Genomic DNA, 10,538 nt, shown 5'->3' on the forward strand with positions numbered 1-10,538 from the left:
TTTGTATATTTCTTTGAAATGTATGTGTTTTAGCATCACTGAAGAAACGCACAGGGTAGATGTAAAAATCAGATACGATGACAAGTTCGATGTGGGTTCAAATGTTTTATTCTTTTCATATCGACAAACTTACCCTTGGCAATACTTCTTCATGGCACTCACGATAAATTATGTGGGGAACCTGCCGTTTATATTTAAGACGCTATCGTCAAACAAGATATACAGGCCCGTTGCTTGACAAACATACCTACGGAATTTTCACACCTGTACGATCAAAATAGAATTGCATTTCGGCGGCAATTGTGCAAAGTCGATTCTTTGTGTGCTTGGTTGCCATTTCGCACGCAATGTAGACGGAGTTATTTCGTTGTACCTAATAATAGCAAATGTCTTATACCAGCTCGACGAATGGCAACTTTTCCACCGCTAACGCTTTTGCTCATGGAGTTCCCTGTGGTTTTATGACGTAATAATGCGTGTTGATTGACAGTTGGCGTGGCAAGCGCCAGCACGAAAATCTGTAGTCGACTTCGGTCTCCTACGATTGTTTTAAAGCCTTTTGTTGCGGTCATCTCATGAGATTGTGGGGCATAAAAACCGTCTTTGTGGGCACAATTTGTGGGTTCTGAAACTCCGCGCCGATTGCACCCCTCTCATGGAGCCTATTCCCCCCTCGCTGAACTATAACATCTGTCTGACCAAAATAGTATCATGCTGCACCCTTGCTAAGTCGAATGCTTCGTTGTTTGCTTTGTGTCAAGAGGCGTTTCGCACGCGACGGCAAAGCAGCATTTTTATTTTACCAATAAAGTTATTGGCACGAAACAACACCAGGTGCAAAATGTCCCAAGGGCCATTTTTAACCCACTCTTTAGGTCATTTAAAACTTTGCCACCGTAAGCACTTTATACATCGCGCGCTCCGATAGGTTTAATAACGTCATAATGCGTGTGTTAATTGTCACGCGGGCGTGGCGAACGCCCAAAAGAGTCACCTCTGATTGGTCAGAATTCATATTAGCGATTTGCCTTTCGTGGAAAACTTCACTTGTCGACGAATTACGTTTCAAGCATGAATCTGATCTTTGTCTCCGTTTTGGTCGCGGTTGTCTCCGGTAAGATCGTTTGTGACGTAATAATACGTACTATAGAGTTAGCATGCAAGTTTCTAACAAGGGTGATGTTTACGTTGGATATTACAGTTAACGCTATCGTTGCACGACAATAGAGTGTATGTTATTGAAACGGGATGATTGTTGCTTGCTTTTCATTTCAAAATAGCGCATATTTCACAGATTATTATTGTATGAATTAGTGCATTATTATTTTGAATTTCGAGGCTCGAACTTCTAAATGTAATCCTTATCCTCTGTAAAACAAGTCGCAATAAATTATTGCTTGTTCTCTATAGCTAGAGAACTCACGACGAGGGTAAAGCTGTTTATAAGTTAAGTTGTTTCGATAATGTCTGTAAAAAAGTTGTTATCGGTCTGTCTGTGACAATTCATTTACCTATGCCGAAGTTCGAAGACCTAATGTTAGTCACCACAAAGTGGAAGTTTTGCTGTATTTCTTATTCGAAAACATTACTTTGTCTAATACTGCATAAAGTTTAAAGATGCTTACTTTCTGATTTAAAGCGCGAACCTTCGATCGTCCTGTTCAACCACGTTTTGGACCATCCGAAAGAGTAATCAATGGCATAGACGCTGTTGCCGGTTCGTGGCCTTGGCAGGTGGGGTATTTGTGCATCTCAATTTTTGTTAGATGTTTGTAAAGTCGGTAGCAGACAACTTCGTAACCACGCGCCACATGAGTGCTAACAATAAACTATGTAACGGGTTTTGGACGCAGTTAATGAGTTTGTGCACAATACTTTTAACATCGGTTAATTACTGTGAAATGTCCCGCTGTTTGAAAGGTAACCTACTTGTGAAGTGTGTATAAATACATAATTAAACAGTAGCATTTCGGTAATCATTTTATGTCTGATAATATCCAGTTCTGAAGAACAAATATGGTATCAATTGGGTGAAGGTGGTGCAGGACTTTGGTGTACAGGATTGTTTGTTTAGGCCTCACTGCAACGCTCCGGATCGCACTTTTGCGGAGGGTCCCTCATTGCATCTGGCTTCGTAATGACTGCAGCCCATTGCGAAATAACGTACGTAAATAACAGGCTCGTTTATATGTCAAACACAGCAATTCGCTCCTAGCATTGGGTATTTTACTGAGTTTCTGTGTAAACCCTTTCACGGTCTGTTTTCTGGCACTAGCAAACAAAGGTTATGGCGGAAGGAATAAAACTGTTTGCATAGATCCAACGATATTCGCCTCTGTGATATAAGTTCTCTTCCATAATTAACTTCACTTGCATCGTAGTCAAGGCATTGAGATCAGCTACAATGCCTTGACTGCAATGTCTTGGCTTCCATGCCGGAGAACTGATCAGTTGTAATCAGAAAAAAATCCAGCTCACCCAAAATTTAAAATTAAAAAGTAACAAAAAATTAAAAAAGCATAGCTATACTGGCGATAATCGTGGATACGTTGTGTTTATTACAAAGCAAAAATGACTTTTGTTTGAAGCTACCAGATGGCTAAAATGTTTTTTTTTTTTCTTTTTAAACGTTTTCTTTACAAAGTATTTCTGCACATTTTAGATCAACCCAAGTGCGTGTGGGTCTTGGCGGCATCGAATGGCAAAACCTGGAACAGTACATTGTACAAGCTAAATTTACTGCTCATCCACAATACAACGGGAATACGTTCGATTACGACTACGGCATTATCACTCTTCAGAGCGATGCCTCGTTAGATGACCACGTGAGAATCTAAACCAAACAGTTATAGTGATTAGCAGTCACTGCGTTATGCAAAAACACGACATTCACTAGTTCAAATTCCACGAGGCCCAAGCCTGCCGCATTGGTTTGTTTAGAAATTACTTAGTTATTGGTGAATGATTTTGACACTAAACCCAAAACAACCAGCAGTTGCGACAATAGTTTTGACGTAACAGATTAGGGGTCAGTTGCACGGTTTCTAAAAGGTTTGTATAAAATTCAAATTGTCGCACAGGTCAACTTGGCAACTCTTGTCCAAGAGGGCCAAGAATACCCAGCAGGAACAGCTGCCACTGTAACCGGATGGGGTTACACAAAAAAAAATGGACAAAGTGCGTTCCTGGTATTTTTGTGTTTTGCTTGTGCTTCAGGTGATTGCGCGGTCAGTTTACTGGCTCGACGCATTTGATGGTTAAAAAATATCGATAACGATAAATTTTCGGTTTGCTAATATTTATCATGTACCCTCAGCCGGAACCGTTCCAGATACTCTCCAACAAGGGGCAGTCCCATTGATGTCTCAATCTGCATGTCAAGATGCCTGGGGAAGCGGGATTGTGATTACAGGTCGCATGCAATGTGCAGGAGGTTTGGATGTTGGATCTTGCAATGTAAGTAGGTTAATTTTGAAGGCGGCGTATAAGCGGGAACAAATGTTGCGAGAAGCTTGGGCGCAACCAACTTTCATATCACCGCAAATTCACCCTTCATCGGGAACGCTTTACGTTATTCATGTCAACGTTTAAAAATTTGCAGCCAAAAACCTCAAAATAGAAAATACGTTTCAAACAAAATACAGCAGGCTATCTCGCTTTTGTCAATTGAACCAAATGCCCCAAAACCTTGCTCTGTTTATGTAAATTTTATAGAAACTCCAGAAGTATAAATTTTTTGGTTCGTCGTCGCGCATCTATTCACAAATACAACATAAACTCTTCAAATCAGTTCATTATTTTTATGTGATTTAAACCCAACAAAATAGCCTATCTTTGCTGTACGGCGCCAATGACCTGGATAAATGTATTTTATTGTTCTTCGGAACCTAAAAAAACATATTTCACAAATGTGGCTTTAACTTTACGCTTTCCAGCAACCAATTTCGAGACTTTTTGTTTTTAGGGTGACTCGGGAGGTCCCTTGGTGGTTCTCGATGGACCAAATTACGTCCTCATCGGAGCTGTATCTTGGGGCAGCACTCGTTGCTACACAAACTACCCATCCGGCTACGCCAAACTCTCTGTTGTAAGGTCATGGATCAATGACATCGCTGGCGTGTAACTCTCATTAAGGAGTTAATAAAATCACCGATAATTAATTAAATAAAACAAAAGAAACTGCGTAATGTTGTGTTATGGTTTGAGTATGTGTATGTTGTACGATAAACTTCAGAGTTTTCAAGGAAGGACTGGTTAGTATTCCTTGAACCGTGTTTAAATCCAGCTTAAATTCTTGTATGTGTTTAGCACCATTTTGCAAACAGGACTATGAACGTTTAAAAGAAAGGGGAGACCGGGGATAGCTCGGACGGTTTTGGGAAAATTGCTCATATTTTTTTAAAATTATGAACTACATTCTTAAATTTTATTTTGTTGTAAGTAGTAAAGCATAACTCAAAAAACAAAAGGGTTTTGGTTTCTTTTTAGCTCACTAAAAATGCTCATTTAGCCAATTTTTTAAACAGGTCTCAAATGTCCGATGTCACCCCGGCACCGGGGTATAACATCGGACATGACCTGGGATATCTCGGACAGCAAGTTTTGAACAGACGTTTTTTTGTTTATTTAACAAATATCTGAAATCAAACTTGGCGCAATATCACCATTGGGGCATCAGCGCATATAATATCATTCAAGCTTTCAGGAATCGGGGCGTGGCCACTTATCGTTTCGACCCTTCCATACGTTCATGCTTTGGGTAACTCGTGTACTTTTACGACAGCACGGATATTATAGATTTTCGGGTCAACAAACGATGTTTTATCTTTGGGGCTTTTTTTTTACTGCCAAAATTCGTACAGCCTCTGTATATCCTCTTCTATAACCTGATAATTTTTCATAAAACTCAAAAAGTGTGGTCTTCTGGCGATTTCTTGCCATGATGTCCGAAGTATCCCCGACCACGTGACGACACAAAAATTATTAAAATATGGCCTTATTTTTAAAGGTTACACAAAATCACCATTGGCCTATCCAAGAATACACATATGAATATGCAATCAACCAAAAATTACTGCATTTTAATTAACTGTGACTGATATATAGGCTTACACATACAAATTGAAAAACTTGGTTTCACTGATAAATTGACTTTTTCGATCACAATTTTTTAAGCAGACATGATTTAATTCCAAAGTTCCTGTTAACGTTTGATGGAGACATAAAGCTTTTGTATAAATGTCTTAACAACACCTAATTGTGACGTAAAATACCTGGTCCGAAGTATCCCCGTGTCCGAGGTATCCCCGGTCTCCCCTAGAGGTTATTTAATTTTGCAACGGTAACAATTTCACTGTGTGTGCCCATACAACTCCTATTTTATCGCAAATATACCAAGTTTATCTTGGGAAAGAAGAACAATCTGGTTTTCTCCTTCGTATTTTGGTCGGTTGTTGTCGCCAATCACCTTTCCAACGCTAGCTGTTGATTTGGTGTCTGTAAATCGGCCGCTTTACAGCGTTTTAACTCGCCGCCCTGGGTAAACAATGAACATCATCCTTGCGAATTACAGACAAAAATACTCAGCTGCAACCTTGCAAATTTTACGTTTGACCTGCATGGTTTTAAGCAGTATTTTGTAGGCGAGTGTATGTATAGGCGCTGTTTGACGTAATGGTAGAGAGACTGGCCATATTTGCTTTGTGAGGCCATCAAATCCATAAACGTTGTTACGCAGTACACATGGACAGGGCTTGCCAGCTTCCAATGTTCGTGACAGAAAGTTTATTTTTGCTTAGAGTTGAAATACGTTCGTCCCAAGAACGGAGTTTTCTGCAACGTAAATTTAAGCAGTACAACTCACGCAGGCAAACCAACGAAACAAACAGGCAAGCCGTAAATGTACCTATTAACATGAGCATGCAGTTTCATAGGCGTCCCAATAGTTGACTGCCTCCCATAACATGAAATTCGTGAATGTGCATTAAAATGGCTAGCTTACTTTTCAATGACTCGCAAGTCAAATTAACTCCGGATTGATTGAGTGCAAACAATCGCCCACATGTCACTTGTAATGGAATATAGGAATATAATGGAGTATTGGTCAGTGATGGTCCAAAATCCGTTGTCAGTATTGTACATAAATTCAGACTTATAAGGAGTCACTACATGTTCACGATCAACCGTCAGTTAGACTTCGGGCTCTTTGCTACCCACGTAATCGTTTGGCGGACACCACTTTTACAATCAAACTATCTGTAATATCTAATTTATTTCAAGCAAGGGTCAACGAGCTACGGCCTGTGGAGCACTGTTGAGACTGAACTACTACTCGTACATAGGTATGAATATTTCCGAAAATAGTTTGCTGACTCCTGATGTAAGACACTCTGATCTTTTGTCTCTTTAGAAAACTGTTACATTTTAGAGACAAACGCCCCTGGTAAGGATGTAGTGGACGATGTATGGAAACGATTTCTTTGTCCTTTTTTAGGCCCAACCAATAGGAATGACACACGTCAGTTAAAGTGTTTTTTGCTATCACAGCACTGTTGCTCTCGCCTAATTCAGGAACAGAAAGAAATAATATTTCTCTTACTTCGCACCCTAGTTTGAAATTAACTCCATTGGCATAGCCATGGCCCTCCCAAACGTCCAAATTTTTTCAGTGTTGATAAAAAATATTTTGCATGACTATATTGCATTGAAGCTTTGTGGGACGATGTTCAAAGCGAATGTTTAAAGCTTTCCTGAAATCATAAAATATTTGAACCCAACCAATATTTCGGTCTGGTGACGCCACTGCTTTAATCTACCGCTTGCTCAATTTTTGTTGGCTCTCTTTTGTTTTTGTAATGTTACGTTTATTTATCCCTGTAATTTACTGTATATAACCCGGAAACACACTCAGAAAACCAGCTCCGTTGCATTCAAACAAGTTATTCAGTTCGTTTTATTGTTTTCAGTGCATATTGGCAGTGCTCAGCACCTTTGACCAAAAACTGGTGATTTATTACAAACCAGTTTGTTCATTGATCCAAGTGAGCTGGTCACTGATCTTGGCATACGCAGATGGTGCAGAAGTACTGCAAGAGCCGCTACCCCAGGACACAGCTCCGACCAAGACGTAACCAACGTCTTTGGAGGCATCAGCGACAACGAGAGGGCCACCAGAGTCACCCTGAAAGGAATATAATTATTGTCATATTTTGCAGCATTGAAACAGAATAAACTACACAGATGCATCCTATGCCAAAAGTTTAAATTATTGTGACGGCCATAAACAGTTTGTTGCTAATGCTGCCAGGCATATTACTCAATAATTCAACGCTCCTCTGACAAGAAAACGTTGTCCAAACAAGTAGTTTTCTTGACAGGGGAGCTTTGAATTATTGAGTAGTATTATTGCCAACCACACTGTACTGGTAATAGTGATAAATACAATGTTGAACCGACGACAGTGCGAAACCCGAAACACCATGAATACACAAACCATTTGTATGAAATCAATATTTACCATGCATGAAGAGGAACCACCGTTACCGGCAGCGCATTGCATACGAGAGGTGAAATTGATTTGGCTTCCCCAGTATTCTGCACAAACACTTGCGTCTTGGAGAGGGATAGTTGCGACTTGAAGTAGATCGGGGATTGTAGCTGCAAGAATGAATGTCATGCAAATATGTTAGTATACCCTAGCACAGTGTTTCTCAAACTTTTTTTCTGCACCGCCCCCCAAAACACCTTAGTCATTTAACAACGCCCAACAGAACAGACAAAAAACATAACGAATTTATTTGTTGCTTGTCAATTAATGCGATGGGTGAGGTTGGTGGAATGACACCAATTTCGTCTGATTTCTAATATTTCAATATCAAACTCTAGTTAAAAACAAGTAAACCATACCACCGAAAATCCTAATTTTCGAATAGCGATTATTTAGCGTTGATTGATAACACATTTTGACATACATAAAATTCGTTGTGACGTAAAAATCAATAACTTCTAGTTCAGCATGCGAGAAAAGGCTTTTTTGAAGTAGCATAAATTATACAAAGATTGGACTGAATCATTTGGGACAGTCATTCCCAACCTTTTTGTGCTTGCGTACCACTTGGAGGTAAAACAATTTCGTCGTGTACCACCTAATTGAGTGTTACAAAGTAACCACAGGGAAAACTATCGAAAATTTTGAAATCAGTTACGATTTTTTATTCGAAACTATACCCGCAAAATACCGAAAGGTGCTCACGTACCACCTGGAATGCGGTCGCGTACTACTAGCACACGTACCACCAGTTGGGAGAGAAAATTTGCCCTGTCACCAAGTGCCCACCAATCGATCATTTATTTCCTAGCGCCCCCCAATCGCCCATTTGGTCTCCAGCCGGCGCCCACTTTTGGGAACCACTGGTCAAGCAGGTTTCAAAAATTGCAGTTTTTTTTTCATATTTACCCTATCACTAAATAAAATAAAAAAATAAAAAAATATTTTTCTTTGTTTTGTTTTGAGCAGTAATATATACATAACTATGGTTAATGCTTAAATGAAGAAAATTTACCTGGGAAACGGACAACGTAGCCCCATCCAGTGGTGATGGCAGTGGTGCCGCCAGGGTACTCTTCGGTTGCCAATTCAATAGGTTTCACCTAAACACAGGTGCACATTCCAAGGTCATTCAAGTGCTTTTAAATGAAAATGATGCTCGAAACGCTTCGTGTAAACTCTAAAATTTAAGCACTTACATTGTCATTGAGTGTTGCTGGGGTATTAAGCGCGACGACAGAGTAATCGTAGTCGAGGGTGTCTGCGTTGTATTGAGGATGGGGAATGAATGTAGCACCAATGCTCTGGCCGGGGTTTTTCCATTCGACGGATCCCACGTTAGCAGTTACACTGTAATAGAAATACACGCAAGGCTTGTTTGTTTGTTTGTTATATTCCGGCAATTGCAAGAAAACTGTTTTTAAAAATGTTCACTTTTGACACTAACAAAGAGTACATCAAACTATTTTTTGTTTATTGCAATAACTTTTACCCAGTATCGTAGACCGCACAGTGGGCGGCGCATACAAGGTAGTTCGTTGAAACTACAGAAGCACCACAGAAATGGCTTCCGAATCTTTGCATAGATGCCTGTGACACAAACAAGTTTTGCATTGAGTTATTGCTGCTACACCTCAACCGAATTAATAGTCACGCTCAAACACTTTTACGTTAAGATCGGCTACTGCATAGCGTTTTTGTTACAGTTTTCCACTCATCAGAATTACCACATATGTCGTTTACCTGCCAGGGCCAGTCACCCAAAGTAGCTTCGTCGCCATTAATAATTCTGCCGTTGCTTCCTGGCATGAACGGTGCGTTCATTGGGTGGAATGGCAGTTCGGCTAGATGACAAACATATGGAGATTTTTAATAGGTTTGTTAAGGAGTTTCTAGATTTTTTGATAAATTTGCGAATTATTTACCCGACATAATTATTTACGTTTGTTTTATGCTCTGGGATTCGCTCCCATGTTATACTTCTACTTGATATACAGGTAAATGCCTTGGCTGATCCTGCCAATTTCGTTTGGTTTGCATTGTTGTATTAGAGGAAACACATTCCTTGTCGGTAGTTAAACAACATATACCACAGCTACATGCAGCTGATTGTAATTCGGCCTCCGAAGAGTCGTAGTTAAATTAATTCTGTACATTTATTCGCACTCGAAATCAACAAATGCAGACAGCTTACCTGCGGCAAAAGCCACGAGGGCGAGAATTACGAGTCCTTTCATCTTTGGATGAGATTTTTCACTGTAGTAATTGCAATGAATGGTTTGAAGGGGCTCAGAGTCGAGTTTATATAGAGAATATGGGACGTGCAGTTTGGTTTCCCAGGCATCGTGGAGCCGTGAGAAAAATCGCATATGCGGAGTTATATTCAGAGACGGAATGCTGACGACGAAGGTTTGTTTTTTAACTGCTCGCTGTCGTCATGACGTCATTAGTTGTTAAACACTAAATAATTTCCCGTTTCCTGACTAAACGTTTAGACTATAGGCTACACTAATTGTAAAATCGCTGCTAGGATCTGCATGCAAGCCCAGTAATTTCTGGGTTATACATATGGTCGGGATTTATTCACTGTTAACATGCTGTGGTTCGGCAAGAAAGGGATTTTATGATAAGTACTAACCTACTAGAAAATATTGATATTGTCATAAGTGGTATTAAATACATTGTCACCTTAAATACATAATCGAATTATATGATTATTGTGTGGACATCTCTTTGTTTGTTCGTATGCGTCTTTTGCAGCCCTCTTGATGCGTGAGAACTCGAAAACCTGTTCTGTTTAATTTTATGTGAGAACAAGTGCAACTGACGGAGTCTGCGTCCGGTGTTGTTCTTGCTTATCGTGTTTCGATATTTATAGCTTTTTAACTACAAATTAACGGAAAGACGTGAAGGTTTAGTAAAACTAGGACTGTCAACAAACACCCTCTAGTTTAGTTAATATTTGACTTTGTTGCTTCCTACCTGCTTTATT

The 10,538-nt window shown here is 39.8% G+C and overlaps 2 protein-coding genes across 2 annotated transcripts; one reads left to right on the plus strand and one right to left on the minus strand.

Annotated features, from left to right (window-relative positions):
- The first annotated feature begins 1,071 nt into the window (after positions 1 to 1,071).
- LOC145914595 (chymotrypsinogen B-like) lies at positions 1,072 to 4,123 on the plus strand. Its single transcript, XM_083002416.1, has 7 exons — positions 1,072 to 1,114; positions 1,640 to 1,734; positions 2,075 to 2,163; positions 2,663 to 2,825; positions 3,081 to 3,216; positions 3,317 to 3,456; positions 3,965 to 4,123. The coding sequence occupies exons 1-7, from the start codon at positions 1,072 to 1,074 to the stop codon at positions 4,121 to 4,123; spliced, it is 825 nt and encodes a 274-aa protein (XP_082858542.1).
- A 2,856-nt stretch (positions 4,124 to 6,979) lies between these two features.
- Positions 6,980 to 9,802, minus strand: LOC145914169 (chymotrypsinogen A-like). Its single transcript, XM_083001953.1, has 7 exons — positions 9,741 to 9,802; positions 9,290 to 9,390; positions 9,039 to 9,136; positions 8,746 to 8,896; positions 8,562 to 8,649; positions 7,517 to 7,656; positions 6,980 to 7,180 (listed from the first exon to the last, which is right to left on the minus strand). Exons 1-7 carry the CDS (start codon positions 9,781 to 9,783, stop codon positions 7,013 to 7,015), a joined length of 789 nt encoding a protein of 262 aa, XP_082858079.1. The 5' UTR covers positions 9,784 to 9,802; the 3' UTR covers positions 6,980 to 7,012.
- Between the last annotated feature and the right edge of the window lie 736 nt (positions 9,803 to 10,538).

The sequence above is a fragment of the Ascidia mentula genome, chromosome 9 (genome assembly GCF_947561715.1).
Source record: "Ascidia mentula chromosome 9, kaAscMent1.1, whole genome shotgun sequence".
NCBI lineage: Eukaryota > Metazoa > Chordata > Ascidiacea > Phlebobranchia > Ascidiidae > Ascidia > Ascidia mentula.

Bases quoted from the DNA above. Each gene is read 5' to 3' on its own strand.
- LOC145914169 (XM_083001953.1), bottom strand. From the start codon at position 9,783: ATGAAAGGACTCGTAATTCTCGCCCTCGTGGCTTTTGCCGCAG. The intron at 8,897-9,038 runs GTAAAAGTTATT...TTTCTATTACAG, and splicing joins TGTGCGGTCTACGATACTGG to TGTAACTGCTAACGTGGGAT. The intron at 8,650-8,745 runs GTAAGTGCTTAA...ACCTGTGTTTAG, and splicing joins CAGCAACACTCAATGACAAT to GTGAAACCTATTGAATTGGC.
- LOC145914595 (XM_083002416.1), top strand. From the start codon at position 1,072: ATGAATCTGATCTTTGTCTCCGTTTTGGTCGCGGTTGTCTCCG. The intron at 1,735-2,074 runs GTGGGGTATTTG...TTGTTTGTTTAG, and splicing joins CCGGTTCGTGGCCTTGGCAG to GCCTCACTGCAACGCTCCGG. The intron at 3,217-3,316 runs GTGATTGCGCGG...ATGTACCCTCAG, and splicing joins GTGTTTTGCTTGTGCTTCAG to CCGGAACCGTTCCAGATACT.